Source organism: Varanus komodoensis, unplaced genomic scaffold, assembly GCF_004798865.1.
Source record: "Varanus komodoensis strain SLA01 unplaced genomic scaffold, ASM479886v1 scaffold45, whole genome shotgun sequence".
Taxonomy (NCBI): Eukaryota; Metazoa; Chordata; class Lepidosauria; order Squamata; family Varanidae; genus Varanus; species Varanus komodoensis.
The window spans coordinates 5,054,233-5,075,527 of record NW_025336011.1 but is presented as its reverse complement, the minus strand read 5'-3'; the positions used below and the strand labels follow the sequence as shown (position 1 = coordinate 5,075,527).

Sequence of the window (21,295 nt, the reverse complement as noted above, 5' to 3'; positions counted from 1 at the left end):
TGGAAAATTAAATCAGTGCTGTACTCCTTTTGTAAATAATTTGCTCTGTGATATGAGTGAAGCAATACATCATGTCTATTTGAGTTTATGCACTCAATGTATGTGATTGTTTCTCTCTGGCAAACCCTCTGGGCCAGTGCTGCAGAGTTCTCTTGAAATGTGTTTTCCCTTCAACAATTCGTTCTGCTATTGTTCTATGTTTTAGTTCTGATTTCTCTCTGAGAACACACGGATGCTCCCCCTCTGCCCTTCCTTTTGTTGGTGCCGTCTGTATGCTTTTGTTTCATCATTAGGTAGGTGCTGTTGTATAGCAGAGGCTGCTTCATTCTTAGCTTCTTTGTCCACAATGGCTCATTTTGTGAAAACAATCCCTCCTCCATGGTCGAGATGTTCTCTGAGACTAGACTGTGTGTTTCAGGCAAGGAGGGCCACAATTGTTGAAGAAGGCAGATTTACCACACGCGAAGGACTCGCCAAGGAGAAAGACTGCTCCAGCATGTGGGCCGTGCCTTTTTTAGCCATATACCCTTAAAATGCGAATGATGGTTGAGCAGACAAACAGTGTGCAAACAGATGGTCACATAAACATTTGTGTAAAGTTCTCTGCCTTCGGTTCTTACTCATTGTGTAATGGGGTGGAAAGGAGGATTGGCACCCTTTCTGAGGCCGAGGAGTCCTTGAATGGGAGATGCTATGCATCCATGGCTCACGCTACTCTAGCGGAACCCACGGAGAGCAAGGAGCAAAGCTTATACTCCCCCTTCGGTGTGCTGGACTTCTTCAAGACTTGCACGGAATCCTATAATGGGTCTGCTTAAATGTAGGTCCCCTGGGATGTAGCAGAGCTTACTCTCAGATACGCGTGCATTGAGTTGCGGCCTAAGGCGGTTTTGCTGGCAGCGCTTGTGTCTATTTTATCTTCTCCATCTCTGAACTATCCTTAGTAAAGTTCTTTTTGCTTGAGCCATATTGGCTTGCATCACTTTAATGGCATCCTCTTCCCCACCCCACTCAAACACTGCAAGATGAAATGCCATCCTCATTCCATGCTTCAATAAACTTATGCTGGCTGGCATTAATAGGAGTTACAGTCTAGCACTAACTTGGGGAAGCCTAGTTAAGGTGGGAAAGATATTTCTAACCAGCTGGGGCATCCAGCTCAGAATGGATGGGAATGTCTTTATGCAAAGAGCCTGTCGGAGATAGCACAGCAAATTACAGAATTCCCATCTTGAGTTGCGTAGTGCAAACTTGCAAAAGCCCTCCAACATCTGAAAATCATTTAGCCAGAACAGGGGTGAGCAAATATTTTAGAAACATAGAAACAGAGCAAGTCAGAAGGGGCCTCCTGGGCCATCTAGTCTGACCCCTGGCTCCGGTTGACTCCACTCATGACATGTCTACCATATGCATGTCCAGGCTATCCTTGAACACCCTCACTGCTGGGGCTTCTACCACCTCCCGTGGAAGCCCATTCCATGCCCTAGGGGTCCTAACCATCAGGAAGTACTTCCTGACATCCACCTTGAACCTTGGTTCCCTGAGCTTTGCTCCACTGGAACATATCCTGCCCTCCACCACAGGGGGAAAATGGTCATGACCCACCTCTGTGTGACACCTCCTCATAGAACTGTATGTTGCTAAACATTGTATGTCCCAGTGGCTGGGGCTGGTGGGAGTTGTAGGCCAAAATATCTGGACACACAAAAATTACCCATCCCTGGGCTTGACAACAATTTAATACAGAGCTGGTGGGAAAAAAGGGGGAAAGGGTTCCTTTCAGTATTGCCAGAGCATCAAAAAAGGCTTTGGCCATGTTTGGTAAGAGTGTGAGTGAGTCTTCTGCCTGGCACACCAGCCCCACCTTGTCTTTGCAAGCATGCAGAGTGTACTCCATACATAAAATCCAACATGCATTTCCAGAGAGAGAGAGAGAATGAGTCTGTCTTTGGTGGAGGACTGAGCACATGATTTTGGCCAGTGTGACTGTTTTGCTTCCAGCCCATTTTTCAGAAGGGGGGCACAAGTTAAAGAAAGCTGGTTTATTTACTTCCAAACATCAGTTAAAAAACCCCAAATCTCAGAACCACAACATTTGGGAAAGCCCTTCAGAAGCAGACTGTTGCAAGGATTTTGCCTTCTCATGGAGAGGAGGACTTTATTCTGCTCCTGATTTTGAACACGATCCTAGGAGAAGGATGCATGCTTGCAGTCTGCCTTTCTCCTTGTGAACATTTTGTGAAGGAAGCAGGAAAGAGATGTCCTTTCAACACATCACATTTTATTTGAAAATCCTAATGAAGATACCGCCCAGTTGTTGACAACACCATCAACTGACTGCAATCTTTCGAGCAGCCCCCGGTGACTTGCTATTCTTTGCACAGCCTGGCTTCCTGCAAAAAACGAGAAGGGGAGATGTTAGGAAATCTTTGGCCTTCTCCATCCCTGGAATATGCCCTTGAAAGCTTCTCCAGCCCTCAGGCTGAAAGAGTTTCAACATCCCGTAGGTAGAAATGGAGCGTGGGCCTTTGTGCATGCGAAGCAAATTGACTGAGCTGTCATGGAGTCAATCTACTCCCCAAAACACCCAGCTGGCCCAACTTCTTCCTTTAGCTGGGAGGGGGAGACACAGAATATAAACCAGAAGCACTGTAGTGACAAATGCAGCAAAAGTAGCCATTCTTTCCTATTTATTATGCACTCCTTGTAGTCAAGAAAACTTTGGAGTCAAGAAAACTCGGCTCAGTCCAGCCCACTTACTGACAGCATTAAGAATGAAAGCTTCGAGGACCAACAAGAACCTGAGCCAAGCAGCAGTTGTGCCTCTGGGAGCCCAGCCTTGTGCGTCTAAAAACAAACACCAGCTAGTCCTGAAGTCAGAGCCATTGGTGTACAAGTGAAAGCCAAATGACCTTGTCTCAAGGCTAGTGCTGGAGGAAGCCGGCACTTTTGGTATGTCTGACTTTGCGGCTGGGTTCAGGCAAGGAGACAACCCACACTTTAAGGTTATAGGTTCAGTGTGGGTTGTCTGAATTTGGGTTATACTATTACCTGAACCCAGCTGCACCAACAGCTGGGTTCAGGTAATACCCATGGTTGCTTCTTCGGTTATGAACTGTGGGTCATTCACAGTGGCTTGTTACCTTGGCTGGGTTCAGACAACACAATCACCCAAGGTTCAACAACAACCCAGCGAGTGTCGTCGTGTCTTCTGAATCCCAAGCCTCCTTTGCCTGCCTGAGCACTGCCCAGAAGTTTCTCCGTGTAGAAGTAACTTCTGCCTCTTGAAGCCACAGCGCAGACTGGCTGTGCCCATCTTCCCCACAGTGCTCTGGAGCCTTCCACTGAGATGGAGAAGACACGGGGAGGGCCAAACGGCTTCCCTTGGCCTTCAGAGGAGCTGATGGTTTGGGGGAGGGCATGGCTGCATGCACTGACATTAATGTCTCGGCTACACCCATTGCATCCTCCTCCCAGCCCATGTCAACATTCTCTGTTGCTGAGAGCAGCACAGAGTTTCCTCGTGGGTTCCTCCTCGACGGGAGGCAGAGCTGCACGCCAGAGAACGGCCCACTCCTGACCCTGATCACAAAAACCCATGGCAACACCTCCGATTACAGTGGGGTGGACCCGAAAGGAAAATGGAAATATAACAGCTCGTGCTGACCTTTTTATTTTTCTCTCTGCTTGGTTGAGTGCCAATAAATGAACGAACTTCTGAGCAGATGCACATGTGCAGGATCCTCTGATGGCAGAGGTGCAGCACCTCAGTCCTGGGCACCACATCTGGCCAGGTCAGGCTCTCAGCCTAGCCCTCCAGGGTTTCCTAGAAGCCTCTTTCTGGCCACAGTCCCTTCCTCACAACTGCCAATGGCTTGGTGGTTTCCTGGCTTTTGCCAAGATCGAAATGCGAGTCAATGCATTTTGATCTCAGCAAGCTCTTATTGGTAGTGATCAAAAGTCAGTAAGAGCTTTAAGCAGAAATATTCTGGCAATTTAGACAATTTGGCCCTGCCTCTTTTGCTCCCCCACCAATGAAATGTGGCTCCTGAGAAGAGTTTCCCTGAAACGGAACTTGGGCCTTCAGCTGAAAGAGGTCCAGCACTCCTGCAGGGAAGATTTTCGTTTTCTCTCTTGTATTCACCTACATACCCACATGCCTGCTCGCCCCCCACCCCATGTTCCTTGGTCTGGCTGGCATCTCATACTCACTCACGGTTTGCAGCTTGGAAACAAATGTTGCTTCTCAAATATTTCCTCGAATTCTGCAGGGGTGAAGAGAACCAAGACCAAATGTTAGTCATGCTGTTCAGCCCTTGACATTGGATCTTCCTAATCATGGAGCTAAGCAGCCATAATGCAGCCTGCACAGAATGACTGTCCAGAAGCACCAGCTGGTACTAAAAAACAGTGAACCTTCCACTGTCATTGCTAGGTAGGCAGAACCTCGTCACGCAGACATGCCCCACTTCCTTGTGATCCACTGGCACTAACTGAACTTTCAGCTTGAGCATGTTTCCAGATCACAGAATCATGGAACAGATGGGTCAGAAGGAGCCATGAAGGCCATCAAGCCCAACCTCCTGCTAGTGCAGGGTGCTAGTGCAGGATACACCATCCTGATCAGGTAACGGTTCAATTGCTTCTTGAAAGCCTCCAGTGCGGAAGAGCACGCAACCTCTCTTGGCAGCTTGTTTCACTGTCGCACTGCTTTCACAGTCAGGAAATTCTTCCTTTTGTCTAGCCTGCACCTGGTGAACTCTAATTTAATTGTTCCATGTCCTGCAATCTGGGATGAGTGAGAATAGGTCTTTTCCTTCATTTTTGTGACAGCCTTTGAAGTCCCTGTAGAGTGCTATCATGTCACCTCCACATTCATGGAATTTTACAATATGTCCAGACAATGGGTGTTGCTTGGAACTGAATGGTCTTTGGGGCCAGAGGTTTTCGATGGCTATATTACTCCACTGGTGAACACACAAGTCACATTCCTCTTTGCAACACATCTGCATTCCATACTTCTGCATTCTTGATGGGCTAAAACAACACCACTTGCCAATCTGATTGGGAAAAAAAGATATTCTCCCTCCCTCTCTCTCTCCCTCCCTCTCCCCATATGTGCGTGTGAGTGGTTTTGCATTTCACACCAAGAGGTCCTAGCTCTCTTGGGACTACGGGTCTAAAATGGAGCTGATCCTGCAGCTGCGAGCAACTGCCACTCTCTGGGTGGGGATTTGAAGGGCCTCACAGGCTCTGCACCTTGGTGTAGCTGGTTTAGCTGTAGCTGTCTGGGAGCATCTCTTGTACATCCTCCTCCTCCTCCTCCCTGTTTTCCCTTCCTTCCTTCCTTCCTTCCTTCCTTCCTTCCTTCCTTCCTTCCTTCCTTCATGTATTTATAGGCCGTCTATAATTGCCGAGGCCTTCCTAGGCAGCTTACAATACATAAAACATATTAACAAAGTATACGTTTATAAGTTAAGGAATAAAGGCAATAACAGTTACAGAACTGAAGCTAATTTTACATTGGATTGTGCTGTCATAAATATGCTTCTCCACCCTTTCTTTCCCCAAAGCAGCTTCTCCAGACCCCTGAAAATACTACATGGAGAGTCGGGAGAAACTGCTGAACTGTGGTGTTTGGGGCATATTTTCTATGCTGCCCAGTAGCAGAAGCTCTCTGGGCAATACACAATGCATATTATGTTGCCCTTTCAGTGCACTTTAGTACAGTGTACATATAAATGGTATATTTACACAATATTCTTACAATCTATAAATTGTAAATCTATGCCATTATGATGCAAATTGTTACTCTCTTTTCTGGTGATGCATTTCACACTGGACACCTTAAGATATGACACACACGCATGCACACGCATGCACACACGTGCTCTCAGGCAAAGAAAGGTTTGCTTTGAGAATGTGGCTTGTAGTGTATCTCTGTGGCAAGTACTCACAATTGACCATCGTTATGGTGCGGCTATTTCATTGGTATTACATGTCTTTGTATTAGTATTCCTTGGCCTGAGTTTTCTGGTAGAATCAAAGAAAAAGAAAACAGAAGGAGAGGAAACAAGGCATGGCTCAGAGGGAAGAAAGGAATGGCCAAGGTGTCCCCTGGCATAAGGCTGAGGGGGTTGACTAGAGCTGGAACACGTTCCGAAGCTGTGACAATGAAGTTTTATTAAATGACGCTTTTCCATACAGTCTGCACTTTCCCACAAGGAACAAAGAGGCGGCAACTTTTTGCTAAGACAAAGGTTGCAGCTGTGCCATCTGCTTTCTCCTCCGTCTGTGGGAGGCTTGCTGACATCAAGGAGATGCTGCTTGACTTTGGGGAGAGAATTTAATTCCCCTGACAAGGAAATTGGGGCTGGCAGACTCTTTAAAATAATAGGACCGGGGAGGAGGGGTGAGAAACGATGCACGGGACACAGTGTGGGATACAACCCAGCCCCTTCCTGCTGCTAATAACAGGCTAGAATGCTCACCTCCCACGGCTGAGCTTCTCCAGTTGCCCCTCACTGCCTCCTCAGGTCGATCCCGATCCCGTTCTGCAAATGCCGAGGGCAAAGTGCTCTTAGCCCTAGGTATTTGCACAGAAAATAGGTGTGCCTGCTGCTCCACTGATTTTTAATTAAGCTGAAGGAATGAAAGGATCTGTTCTCAGATGATCACTAATTGCAAAGGCAAAAGATTCTGAAATAACCCAAAAGCAATCAAACGCAGCTCAGTCACATTGCTGTGATGCCTCTCCTCTGATTTAAAATATTTTTGAAGCCATGGAATTGTGTGCCAGAGTGACATGCTTGCATCCTGACCCAAGGTGTGGATGCTTATTCAGGCATACTTGCTCGGAATTAAGTCCCACTGATGCCCAATGAGCCTCACTCGAAGGAAGTTCATATATGAAAGCAACCTGGAAGCACAACACGATCCTGCTGATTCTGCAAGGATTTCCTCCTAAGTAATTGTGCAGGACTGCGTGTGCTTATTTAGAAGTGACCCCCTGGTGTTCAACAGCGTTTGCTGCTGAGTGGGAGACTGTGCTGAGTGTGCAAAGTCACTGTGTGTGCTCAATAGTCCAGCCAGGACGGAAAGAAGGGCAGCAACAAGAAACTAAGTATGGCGGAGAGTGCAACACACTTTTCAGTAAAGTAGGCTGGGGGCGGTTGTCCAAGGACCGGGAAAAGCAGAGGACGCGCTGCTCCCCCTGCCCATTTTCCACAGTTCCTCTGCTCCAGAGGGAACGTGTGCAGGCCTGCAGCTTCAAAGGGCCATGTTCAGGGTCGGCGTAGTGCCACAACGGTTCCTTTCAGCCGTCTGGTGCTCGCGTTTGGCTTTACCCACCTTTGGCAAGGACTCCACGCCGTCTGTGCATTCTGTCTGTCCCACCCACTTGGCTCCCCCCAATATGATATGCAGGGGTGGGCAGATGATCGAGAGAGAGACCAGTGAATCACTCAAAGGTTTTTAGTAGGTCGGCAAGGGCTTTGGTTGCTCCCCTGCCTGTTAGTCTGCCAGAATCTGTGATCTGTTCTCACTCAGATGTGAGATTTAGACTTGGGTATGTAGATTAGGACCAGTGTAAGTCCGCTAAGTGATTCAGGGCCTGCTCAAAACATTTTGCTACTGGAGGGAAAGGGCAAGGCAGTGTCCCCCTCCACTCCATGCACAGAAGCTAATGTGGGTAGCATCTGACTCGTCCTTCAACGCTGGCAGAGGGGGAGTGTTGCCGGCCAGGATACTTCATGGAGCACCTCTCCCAAGCCAAACCCGCCTGGGCATTGCAATCTCACTCTGAGGCCGTCCTGTAAGTACTGCCTTGAAGGCAGGCTCAAAGGATGGGGAGGGTATCACAGCAACCTGTGTAAACAACTGTGAGTAAGAAATTATAAACCCACAATAAATGCATTATGGAAAAAAGGCTCACAGCATCCTGGTGAAGTTGTCCTAATGCTTTGTTACTGTGTCCTGCCAAGACTGCTCTGACTTATGCCAACGGCAGGAATGAACACCCTCCAACACATCCTGCCCTCGACAGCCCGGCTCAGCTCTTGTGAGCACAAGCCTGAGGCTCCCACTGTGGAATCCGTCCATCTTGTATTTGGCCTTCTCCTTCTTCTGGCTTCAACTTTCCCAGCGCAATGTCCTCTACAAGCCTCGAACTGCTAAAACCAGGGAAATGACAGTCTGGTTGCTTTTTGAGAAAGATGGTGAAGGATGCACTTGCCTGCCAATCCAACTCTGATTGCTTCCGGTCATAAGTTGGCTTTCTTTCTTTGAGCCTCTTGAGGATGCCTTGGTTCTCCAAGGTAATCCTCACAAGCTCTATATTCTGCTTCTGCCGGAACGAACTGCAAAATCCAAACAGGTAATATTTAGCCTGTGGGCCAGCACAAAAGAGGGATGTCCTAGAAAGCAGAGAAGGGAGGGCAGTTTTGGTTCAGTAGCCAAAGTAGGTAGAAAAAAGACTTACGTAGCAGGCAAACAGGCCGGGGATCAGAATGTGTTTAAGCCGGGGGTGGACCAACTTGTGCCTTTTCAGAGGTTGTTGGACATCCCATCATCCCCCACTGTTGGCTATGATGGCTGGGGCTGATGGGAGCTGCACTTGACTAGTATCTGGAGGGCCACAAGTTGTCCACTCCCATTTGAAGAAATAGGCTCTACCTGGAAAGATTCTGCTATACAAGGACCCATGGAATTCTTTTGCAGTTTCTTTGGTTCCTCAGTATACTTTTTATCTGGTGCTTGTTATCAGCCTGCTATCAGAAAAGACCCAGTAGGTCACTCTCTGGCTTCCTTGATTAGTAGCATCTTCCCTTGCCCCTCTAACGCTGAATAACCAGCACAAATGCCGTGCATGCAAACATCACCCTGCACACAGGGGGTTAAGTTGCCTTCCAGCCATTTCTGTGAATACCTAGTTGACATTCACTGGAAGAGAGTGCAGAACAGAGACCCTGTAAAGCACAGGCGCACCTGCTGACAGCACTGCCATCCTCATCTTCACCAGCTATGGAATCGTGGCTTGTCAGATCCCTTTTTACTTTGCTCCCCATATTCGCTTCAGGGCTAAATGTCACTCACAAAAGCATTAATAACCCCCACTTCTTTCTTCTTCTTCTTCCTACCAGAAGCAGCTGCTTCATGAAATAGCTGTATGGACAAGAGCAGTGGCTGTAGGGAGGGGGCATTCAATCCTTTCCCAGCCCATCGCTTTTCTTTTCCAAATGGGCTTGCAACCTTTTTCTCTAGGAGGCTTAAAATACATGTGTAGAAATGTAAAGGTGCATTTGGAAGCCCAGGGAAGTGGACCCAGAAGCCTGCACAAGCATCGGTGAGGGAGCGGTGCCAGTCCTTTTCTTGCAGGGGTGTTTGCTGCAGCCAAAGAGCAGCCGGTGGGTCTCTCTTGACCGCTGGAGGGTCCCTCCTGGGGAAGGCATGATTTCCCAAGCTCCCTGCTCCCCCTGGGGTGTGAGATTCACCCATGAGAAGGCCAGCCCTGATCAAGATGCCCCATTTAGGGAATATTATGGAGTAGGATCTGGAGTAGGATTATGGAGTAGGATCCCTCCTGTGTTGCCCTACAGCTCCCTCCCTCATGAAGCACAGAAAGAGAAAGATGGAGCAAAAGGAGAGAGAGATGAACTGGCTGCACAATGCCTTTTGACAGGAGGTGTCAGAAGCTGTCCAGCTGGAAGAATCAAGAAACACTTCAGGCCTTTAAAACCACTCATGTCCAAGTCATCAGAACAGCTTGTCTCATCAGGTAGCTAAGCAGATTGCCTTGCCATGGGATCTCTGAACACCAGCTTTTCTCCAGACACAATGGCTGTCTCTAGCCCTGCAGAGCACCACCACGCACAGCTGCAGCCTGCCCCAGTCCTTAGGGCAGGTACTTGTCACCTGCTTTCAAAAGAGTGCAGGAGAAACAGACGACTCACAAATGCCCACCTCTTCTTTTGGTACTCATTCCAGCAATCGACCATGCCTGATCCGCGATATATAGCAGCTAGACGTGTGCAGAGGCTCTTATTCTCTCTTTCAATCAGCCCGATTTTCTTCTGGGCTTCCTGCAGAAAGGGAATGACTGTGAGAATTCATGTGTGAGTGTTTTCTTATGGGATCCTACATAACCCCCTTCCTTCCCCCAAGGGATGTAAACCAGAGATGAACAGACATTGGGCTTGTCAGATCTGCTGAATCCCAAGAAACTTTCAGCAGCACCAGGTGCAAAATAGTGCACATGTGGCAATTTTGGTCAGTTTGCATTTTACTAAAAATGCAAATACAAGCCTACACCTGAGTTGATTTGAGGAGAGATTCTAACATAGCTCAGAGCGGAGGAAAGAACTAGATGCAATTTTTGAGAGACTAATGACTGAATCCCCAGATGTTTCCCGAAAGCTGACTAGCAGCTGCTTTCTGCCAACCACCTCCAGTGCCAGCCTTCCTCCGCCTGGGGGCCAGATCTGCAGGACTGTACCTGGGGCATGATGGAAGTTGTAGACCCACACAGTTATTGGGAGAGCATCAGGTGGGGGAAAGCTGCCCTATCCTGTTTTCTTGATGAACATGTGACTTTCCTAATGCTACTCTTTGTACTGTAGGAAGACACAAATATGTAGACATATGGAGTCTGTAAATAGCAGCTTCAAAATGAGGAGAGGTTTTGTGGGGGAGACCATAATTTTATTTTAAAAAGCAGGGAGAAACAGTTCAAATTTGCTTTCTCCGGGGCCATAGGATGGTTCTGGATGGAGGCCTCCTGGGGCTAACTATAAAAATGTGTGGTGAAGCTATACCTTTTCCTCTTTAGTGGATTTCTTTTGCTGGGATAGGGCAGAAGAAGTGGAGGGAAAGCATGGTTACAAATGGAAGGTGACTTCTAGAGCCCTTGTAAAATTCACTGGATGAGGCAGAAGTGCCCCTCCTGGCACCCCAGTCTGACCCTCTGTTGTTTCACAGAAGGTCACACCATAAAAGCTTCATCTGGAAGCACTCATAGTCTCATTGCAACCTGACTTGACTCCAGCCGACCCAGCCAAAACCCACCTGCTTCCCCAGCCTCCCAGCATCTGTTATTAACATTAGAAAATCAAATCCTCCCTTTATTTTTCAATTTAAACTATTTCTATATCATTGTTCATAAAAATGTCACAGCTGTTTGCAGAATTAGACTAGAACTGACAATAAAGGAGACTTAAAAGCATTATTAAGATGGCAGTCGGATTCAGTCCTTACGTAGGAATAAACTCTATTTAATTCAAGGTTTTTAGAACTGCCATCCATTAAGCAAAGAATGAATGGATTGGATCCAGATTTCATTGCATGCAGCTGAGTGGTTGGAAGCAGTTTCCTGCTCCTCTCCTTCCTACGACAGCCTCTTGAACCCTCTGAAAATGCTACACAGAGGTTTGGACTATGCTGTTGAATGAGGGGAGCTGTGGTGCAGGGGGATCATCCCAAATTGCCACATACTGGGTCCAACCCAGTGAAAATAGAATCACAGAGCTGGAAGGGGTCCTCAAGGCCACTGAGGTCAACCCCTTGTCCAGAGCAGATCAGTATTATAGTGATAATGGAAGCCATTAAAACAGAAGGAAAAGATAAACTATAATAATATATCATTTAGCATTTCACAAATACCCAACACCTTTCCAAAAACACCATGCTATTCCCTTAAAAATCATGGGAATACATTTATTTAAAGCCCTGTACATATAACAATCTGGCAGGAAGAATAAACAGATTAATGCTATTTCTTCCTGTTTAGAGATGCTTCTTTCCAAATGTATAAAATATTTTAGGTTCTAGTGACAAATTACAGAACTTTATTACAATATATGACATAATTTATTTTCTAGAATTCCGCCCATGACAGCTGCAAAAATCTTATAGTTGCAATTAAAAAGGGAATTTGGAAGTTAAGAATATGTGAGTCATTTGCTAGTTCAGGATAACTGTAGTCTTTTCTTTATCTATTGCATTTGGATAAAGGACCCCCTACTGCCATCAAGAAGAAACCAAGCAGCTAGTCCATATTTAGTTTCTTATCTGATTTTCTGGAATAAAAGACAAGATGGAAGGAGTGGTGGGGTAACTGGGTAATTACAAGTTGAAGATGATATCTAGAGTCCTAAGGATGAGGCAAGGCCATGGTGGTATAAAAGTTTCCTCTGAAAACATCTAGGAATTCCCTCCCCCGCTCCAATTTCTCTCTGTTTTCATTTCCACCCCATCTCTCTTAATAGTCACAGTTATAGCTTTGGTCAATGATTCCACTAACAAGGAGAAGAATGTTGCAGATTTCAAAAGTGGAAATCATTTCACTTTGGAGAGTTGTTAAAAAAACAATAATCTAGCATTCTTAATTACATTGTCTAATTTTACGGGTACATTTGGCTTCTCTGTGCTATCTTGCTCCACAATCTTCGGAAGTTTTAACTTCTGAAGAAAAGAGAGTACGGAGAATTGATTAGCTTTATCAGAAGAAAAATGTCTAAATCAAATGTATAAACTCGGTTTTCCTCATGTAAAACAATTTCTTTTCCCTTTCTTTTTAATCCACAGTGCAATATTTTTAGAAACATGTTTATGCAGATGATCACTAACTTATTTGGTTCGTCCCCCTTTTCAAAGAAAAATTACTTAGGAAATAACAAGGGTTTTTAATTTTGGAAGTTATCAAAGTTCTGGCTCATTATTACGTCTGAATAAGATGACATAGATGACCTCTCCCCACCCTGCCCCCCTCCAGATGCTTTGGACTACAACCCCCATCACATCTGACCACTAGTTATGGTGGCTGGGGCTGAAAGTAATCCGAACATCTACAGAGCATCAAGTGGCAGAAAGCGGATATAAACTTCCATCTTCCATTCTGTAGAAGGAACAGACAGTGTCTTTCAAGAAAACAAGCTTCACACATGGGCAGTACTATGTTGACCCATGCTCGGATACCATACGAAGCAACCATGGCTGGGTTCACACATCCTAAGAAGCCATGGTGGTTTCTTGTACTAGTGTTGGATACTAGGGACAACTCCTCAGGCTTTCAGGCAGGAAGAGCTAAAAGAGACCGTGTTTGTCAACAGTGAATTGTCTTGTTCCTTTAACTTGACTGGGTCCTTTCTCCTACCATATCCCCTTCCTCGTCGCCTCTGCACCAGGCAACATGTGCTCCTTCCCAGATGGAAGCAAGTAACCTTAGGGCACCCTTTTGCTTACTGATATACTCATGTGCCCAGCTTTAGGGGTGCTTGTACTCCAATAGTTTTAGGTAACCATTTTTGAGACTATGTCTAAACTAAGTTGATTCAAACTACATCTGAACTGACTCCAGCCTACATTTCTTCCTCCCAGTGCTAATTCCTGTAATGCAGCAGTTTATATATAAGGCAATTCTGCTGTCACACCAGACTTTCAGCAAAAAGTAAATTCATGAACCCTCTGCATACGCCCCTCCTGTTTTTGACTTTTTAAAAATAAATGCATTTGTGTTCATGTGTACATATTTGTGTGCATGGGACATGATTTCGCAGCAGAAACAGGGCGTGAAGGGAAAGGATCCAGCAGAGGGGAAGCCGGTGGGTGCAGTGCTAGTGTTGCAGTCTGAACTAGCTATGGTACTTAGCATATTTTGAGGCTAGGGTTCAGCACAATGGACAGCCCCTTTACATTTCAGACTAAAACTTGGAGTGGATCCCCCCCCCCCAATTAAGCATCTTGGCTACCACATCTCTGCTCCAGATCTTCCCACCCATAGTAATGAGATCTCTTTCTCTAAAAGAAACAAAGAAAGGAAAGTGGGATGGGGTGGGAAGGAGGGGGCACTAAGGTTTCACTGAACTTGTTGTTAGTCGTGAAGTCGTGTCCGACCCATCGTGACCCCATGGGCAACATTCCTCCAGTCCTTCCTGTCCTCCACCATCTCCCGGAGTTCCATGTCCACATGTTACATGGAAACTAGTTCACTGAACTAGTCTGCATGTAACATCTACCATATCTACTGGTGTATAAGACAACCCTTGAAACCAGAAATTGCGAGGCAAAAATCAGGGGTCGTCCTCCGTTCCAGGTGAACAATTTTCATCATATTCTACTCATCATTAAAAAGGGGATAGACAAGAAGGACAATTGCATGTATAGGCTTGTTTCTATTAAGAATCTCTTTAAAAAGCTTCCTACTGGTACTGGGGGAGCTTGTCCTCCACTGTGAATTTTGTACATAGCCAGAGGCTCGGTCCCGAGTTCGGCACCCGCCCTTGCCGGGCCCGGAGGGCAGTGCAATGCAATGTCCTGGGTGGGCTGCATTAGCAGCAGGGGGGAAGGGGAAAGTTCCCCATGCAGCTGTCTGTGGAGAGACACGGCACTGCCCTCCCCACTCTTGTTCGCCTCCCCACCGATGCCCGTCCACAGCGCTGGCGCCAGCTGTCCTCCCCGGCCAACCTCAGCCAGCCAACCTCCTTGCAGGCCGCCACCGGCCCTCCACTCTACAAAACCTTCTCGAGTGGAATCAGAGAGGGAATGTCACTATTAGCGAGAATATGGTAATACGATTTCACAAGAGTCTAGAAGCTTCCAGCTGACAAATACCCATATAGACCAGCATATAAGAGTCCCTGAAACCGAAAATAGTAAAGCAAAAATTGGTGTGCCTGGCACCAACACTGTATTCTTTTCAGCACTAGGCCAAAACCTTTTTATTTTCCCAATACTTTAAGGTTTAATTGTTATTATTTATTGAAACTGTTGTTTTAATTGCTTTTAAATATTGTAAGTCATCCTGAGACTTTTTGTAATAGGACGGGATAGAAAAGCAATAAATAAATAAATAAATAAATAGGGGGTCATCTTATATGCCCAACATGTGACAAACACTAGAAAAGCACCCCAAAAGATTGACCTTGTCTTATATACAGGTCATCTTATATGCTGGTACGTATCCTTGATGCACCAATTGCAAGAGGGAAGCAGTTCGTGTACCTGTATCTTGGTGACCTTGAAGTATTGGTGGATCTGGGCAGGTGGAGATTTATTATCCACGCGACACCTTGCTGGAATAAGAAGATAACACATCTGCATGAAAAATGGCATTCCAGAGGCAATGTCAGGGGCTGGCTCACTAGGGCTGGAGCCCTAAATCTTTCATCTGGAACCCCAGATCTCTTGGAGACCATCTACCCCACCAGGTTGCTCTCCATGAGCACTGACTTGAATGATGGTTATAGGTCCCCTCATGATTTCTGTTCTGAACCCACTGGACTAATGGACTTTTTGCCCATACGTGCTACGCCTCCTGCTGCCTCCTCCGCATCTTTCTGCCTGAGGTTCCCCACAACTCTCCTTGAAAATGGGTGCTTTTTTGTCTCCTGGACCTGAGCCCTGGATCTGTTCCGCACTAGCCCTGCCCGAACAGAGCGAGCTGTCAGGATGCTGTGGACCTTATCATTCCAAAGCTGCCACTGCCATTGCTGCTACGAGATCATCATGCAAACATTTTCCTGCCTTTTGGAGACACATGCCCGCCCACTGGATGTTGGGAAAAATCAGGTTGGTGACACTTTAGGAGCAGCAGTTTAATTTGTTTGATTTCAGCAAATAATTTCTTGACAAGTTGACTCATCAGGAAAAAAATGAGTGCCCAACGGTTGCACTGGAGAAACATTTTAATCCACCGTAATATGAAAATTAGAAGTTTGAAGATCAAACATCAGAAGGGCTCTGTCTTCTGTTCTGAGTCATGTCTGGTTGATTGCTTACATCTTGAACATTCATTTGGTTTATAACAGTATCTTTGAATAATGCCACTGGAGCAAGACACAAAGTTAGGCTTGGTAGATGGTTCCAAAGACCCTGTCTTATTACCTTCTGAATCCAAATTAGAACTGGTAATATCTGAAATCTTTGTTTAAAAACAGATGGCATCACTAACACTGCCTGCTTAGCTTGCAGAATATGTTCTGCTTCTAATTAAAAATGTTCTTCTAATGAAACATTAATAATAGTATTAAAACTGATAAAACAAGAAAATAAAATTAGGATTAGCACAATGTAGCACTGGTACTTTGTTTTTCTTTTAAAATTATATAAACACTAAGTATCTTGTGATAAGTTCATCTGTTTTCTTAGATGCCTAAGTGCCTCCTAAGGATGTACAATTTGGTGCACTCTTAAGGTACACAATTCAGCACACGCCAGAGACACTGAAGATACAGAAACCAAGATTAGTAGGATATGTACCTTTTGAAGATATATAATATGGTATAATATTGAATCGCTCTTACAAGAGTGGAAAACATAAGACGAAACACAACTGAAAGTCTTAAACAAATGAACAATGTAAAACAGTAGCTGGATGGCTGTAAGATACTGTGAAATATTTGATCCAGCAATGAAATACAAAATCATGACTGAATGGCAAAAAAATCCTATTTATGGGATGCTTGAAATCATATTTGCAGGACTGTAAACAATATATTTTGCCAGTCAGTCAAAATGTGGTATTTCATTGTTTGATCAGATATATCACACAGAGTATTCTTTCAGTTGTTATTGGCTTTTACATTGTACTCTTACCACTGTTATACTTTGAATAGTCCAGGATTTTGTTTTTTGTTTTGGTATTTAGCATTTTGTATTCTGCTCACTCTTTTTCTAAGGTAAACATTTCCTGCTGTTGTAACTTTTTCTCCTAGAGGAGTTGTTGCCTCTTCATCATTTTATTTACCCTTTCTTGAACTTTTTCCAACTCTGCAATACCATTTTTGGTTGTGGTGGCCAGAACCGTACACCATATTCTAGTTGTGCTCACACCAGACATTTGTATAAGGAAAGTATGATTCTGACAGTTTTATTTTCAATTCTCTTCCTAATCCTACCTAACTGGGGGTTTGTTTTTTCTACAGCAGCTGCACACTGGGTTGACATTTCCATTAAGTTATCTGGTACAACCCCAAGATCTCCTTCTTGGTCAATTAGCACTAGCTCTTGAATATGAACTTTATGGGAGTTTATCCCCAGTGTGTATCACTTTACATTTCTGTTGCGCTGCATTTGCCATTTGATGCTCATTTTCCCAGGTTGGCAAGATCCTTTTCGAGCACTTCACAGTTCCTTTTTTGTTTTAACCACTTTAAATAATTTGGTGTTGTCAGCAAACTTTGCCACTTCACTGCTCCCTTTTAATTCTCAATCATTTATGAACAAGTTGAAAAGCTATGTTCCAAAAGCAGTTCCCTGTAGGACTCCACTGTTTACATCCTCCATTGGGAGAAGTTACTATTTATTCCTATCCTCTGCTTTCCATTTTTTAATCGGTTACTGATCCACAAGACAACCTCTCTTAATCCCATCACAGCTAAATTTGCTGAGGAGTTTTTGTGTGGGTCTTTATCAAAGGCCTTTAGGAAGTCCAAGAGCTTTCTACATGAGGCAGATAATTGGCTGTTAATCCCAGCTGGCCCCTCCCTGGCCCCTTCGCCACTGCCAGTCATCCAATCTAAAAGGTTGCAATGCTCTCCTGCTACTTAGTTACTGATGTAGGATCAGGAAGGTACAATAGTCCCACCCCTTTTGGTCTTTTTGTCCCGCCCCTTTCCCATTTGGCCCCACCCCTTTTGCTTGTGGCCACACCCTCCACTGGAAAGCAACCTCCTGAGAGCATCTCCAAATGGAATTTGGCCCTTGGGCTGAAAGTTCTAGAACAGAACCCCAAGTGTGTAAAGTTCTAGAATAGAACCCCAAGGCTAATGTGCCCACTTCACTGGGAGTACTCCCAAATTCAACACAATGGGACATGACTTGTGCACAGGATCATGTTGCGTGATTCTAAAACTTCAACAGATTTAGGATTGTGAGATGCTTACCCTGCTCTGTTTTGCCACGGCGAGAAAATTCACCAGTGCGAAACTGCTTCTTCCCAGAGGCGAGTTTGTGCCGAGAATCGGCCACAACGATAGGGAATGTGACGACTTCAAAGCTGCTCATCTTTGTACTGCCATTCAGTGTCAGGTCCCAAGAGAAAAGGCCAATGCTAGGGGCTCAGCTTCTCAGCAACCCCTCCCCACCCGTTGCCATAGATGCCCCAGCTGTGACATCACCCGCTGTGACTACCAGAAGGAGGAAGCAGTTTTTAACAGAGGGCTGAGGAACCTAGGCCTGGGGACCAAATTCAGCGCCTGAGGTTTCCCCAGAGGTCCTTGCCCTGCTTCCCAGGGCCCCAGCCAAAAATCGTCAGGTGGGGTCTTGTGCAATTTCCCCCACCTCCTTTTTAAAGGTTGAAGCGCCTCTTCTCAGGTTTAGTTATTGGCACTAAAAACTTTAAGCTTCAGTAGGCTGGTGTTTTTGGGTTGTGCTCTCTCCTCCTTCCCCCCAGGGGTACCTTTCCTCTGGAGGAAACTGTTTGGCAGGGCCAACATGAGACAAGGTTTTTTTTTTCCGGCCATTGTTGGGCTGTCACGTCATCCAAATGTTGTTGCATTTTGACATGGCATGTTTGGTCTTTAGAAACCACAAACAGAAACAATGGGCTGCTCTGTGCTTTCTCGGAGCCACAAAGGCTTGTTGTGTCATCCAAGCCCAGAAAACACAGCTCAGATGGTACCAAGGCCAGAACCGGAGGGTGGCTTGGCAAGGATGGGCTACTGCTGGCCTTGCCGGGTGGCTAGCCAGGGAGTACCTGACAGCTGCCCATTTGGCAACTGCAGAAACATCCCTGCTTGGACCACCTCCGGCCCTCAAGGACTTCTTTGAAATCAATCAGTCAAACAAACCAACCCCTTTAGACAGCTAAAACACTGATTATTACAATACTGGAAGGCTAAACACCTTCTCTAATGCAATGGATTGAGGACATTACAAAGGTTCTAATATTTGAATGGGTAGCATATAGATGGACACTTATGCGGATATTGGTCCAGTCTTGTGGAAACACGCATTATAGCTGGAGACCTGTATGCATTTCATATAAAGCTATGTATGTATATTTTTTTTCAAATGGAGACAATTCATGTGCCTGTGGGCATCCCACTGGGGACTACTGAGTTAGTTTGTCAATTTGGAAAAACTTATTTCTTAACACTTTTTCAAAAGTGGCCAAGAGATCTTAAAATGACCAGATATCAAGATCCGTGATGCAATGTAACAATGTTGGGAAGCATCCTGCAAGCAAAGAAAGGAGCATGTAGTACAATGTATTTAAGGTGTGCAAGAAACAAAAGCTCTTGTTTCTTAGATTTCATTACTGGATAAAATTGTTTATGGAGTCCATGCCCTGCATATTATACACCAAAGCACTGCTTATGACACCTTCATGCATTTCTCAGCCTGAGTTAACATTTCTGGGGGAAAACATTTCCCACCCATTCTCTTTTAGAAGAAACCACGTTTGTCCACCTTGGGTCTGGCTTTTGCAACTCCTGGCAAGAAGTAGAAAACCATATTCTCATTTGAGGGGGTCTTTGCAAGGCTTGCATTGTAGAAGACTGAGAGGAATCTCATGTTGTCTATTTGAATTTTCTAGTTCATAAATATGTAGAATTGAATTCCAAGGCAGAAGTGGCCTTGGACAATAGAACTGCCAAACTATTGTGAGTCTTGATTTTGATTTTTACAATATGCTGTTGTTTTATTATTTCATTGTGTTGCATTACTATTGTATTTTTACTCTTTTGGTAGCCATCCTGGAAATGCCAGATGGCATTGGATAGATATTCTACAGAGAAATAATGGGTTTATTTATGTTACAACATGCATATGCCAACTTTCTGCTCAAAATAGGACACCCACAGGGGCTAATAACTGTGGGGAGGGTGTAAGCAGGGAAAGAGACATTAAAATGTATCAATATCAAATGCAACAAAATAATGATAAACATAATAAAATAATCCAACAATACAAAAAGATAACCAAACAATAAGCAGAACAGAGCTAACCCTATATCTTAGCACACTCTCCCCACTTTTTGGAACAAAAAGGCTTTTTCAGAGTGCTGGAAGGCTGTGAATAAGTAGGTAGGTGAAAACTCCAGGGGATTTGAGCCAGGAGGACATCCAAAAGGACTAGTCCTCAGTGTGTCTGCATGACGTCTTTCTGTATCCTAGTACATGTAAAGGTTTGCTAGTAGTGTTTCTTTCTGAGATTTAGTGGGAAGAAGCATAGCTCAGTGATAACAGCATATGCACTTCACAAAGAAATCCCAGTTCAGTCTCTGGCATCATAAAGCAATTCTCTGAAAACTTGGAGAACTTCTCCCAGCTAGTGTAGACTAGGCTTTTCCAAGATGGTTCCCTCCAGGTGCCATGTGGATGGGATGACGCTGCAGACCAAGGCTAGGCAACAGTATTCCCCCTCCCCCCCAAAAAATTATAGACCACGACTCCCACAACTCCATGGCCATTGGCCGTGTCAGCTGGGCCTGATGGGAACTGTAGTCCAAAAATCTAGATGTTGCCTTTTCCTTGGTTTGGGTAACATTTGTGCTGTGCCAAATTTTTCTTCCACTTTTTCGACCATTCTCATTCAGTCTGATGGAAAAGAAATCTTTTGAAAAGAAATTCAGTGTGGTGGAACATTTCCGAGCAATTGAGCTTTCTGAGGTTCTTGTGCTTGCCTTACCTGAGAAAAGGGAGAAGAGTCTCTGCAAGTGCTCAGTTTTTCATTCTAATTATCTGTCCGGCAGTCTGTAGCCTCCTCCGCTTTGCACACTTCAATTAAAGCCCAGCGTGAGACATCGTGAAGTTATTCCTCCCACAGGGCTTTTTTCAGATCAGGAAGTGCAGATGACTTGAGAGGATGCAGAGTGATGGAGAGATGTGTAATAGGAAGGAAACACACTCACAGCACCCTGGGCAGCCTCACAGTGAACAGGTAAGCTCAAAAACGCCAGATAAACAGATTGTAATACAAGTGGAGAATGAAGCAAAACAAAGGGAGCCCCCGATGGAAGGGCAGGAAAACTTTCAGGAATTTGGATTATTGATTTAGGCACAGCACCAGTTCTACCTCTTTCCTGGAGCTGAACCCTTTGTTGACCTCACACCTGCACTGCGGTGGCTGCAAACTGGAAGCCATCTGGCTAACACAGTTGCTGCTGCAGCTGCTGCTTGCAGTGGGAGCTCAAAAGAACCAAAACCCCTGATGTGAAAAGAAATTGTGCTGTCATCACTGTGAGAAACTTTTCTTCCTGGATAAATTAGGTGAAATTGCCCCCCTCTCCCATCAGCCCACTTTCATTGCCCATGAAATGGTGCACAATTTTGAGGCCATTTATGGACAGCTCTAGAGA

The 21,295-nt window shown here is 45.3% G+C and overlaps 1 protein-coding gene across 1 annotated transcript; it reads right to left on the bottom strand.

Annotated features, from left to right (window-relative positions):
* Positions 1-4,208: 4,208 nt before the first annotated feature.
* On the bottom strand, positions 4,209-17,997 carry CFAP97D1 (CFAP97 domain containing 1). The gene is made up of 5 exons (XM_044444511.1): positions 17,877-17,997; positions 14,995-15,065; positions 9,961-10,079; positions 8,234-8,357; positions 4,209-4,265 (listed from the first exon to the last, which is right to left on the bottom strand). The coding sequence occupies exons 1-5, from the start codon at positions 17,995-17,997 to the stop codon at positions 4,209-4,211; spliced, it is 492 nt and encodes a 163-aa protein (XP_044300446.1).
* Positions 17,998-21,295: the final 3,298 nt, after the last annotated feature.

Excerpts from the sequence above, each read along its gene's own strand:
- CFAP97D1 (XM_044444511.1), bottom strand. The coding sequence starts at position 17,997 with ATGAGCAGCTTTGAAGTCGTCACATTCCCTATCGTTGTGGCCGATTCT. Across the intron at positions 10,080-14,994 it reads TCAAGGTCACCAAGATACAG|GAAGCCCAGAAGAAAATCGG; the intron begins GTACACGAACTG and ends CCCTTTCTGCAG. Across the intron at positions 8,358-9,960 it reads AATGAGTACCAAAAGAAGAG|TTCGTTCCGGCAGAAGCAGA; the intron begins GTGGGCATTTGT and ends TGGATTTTGCAG.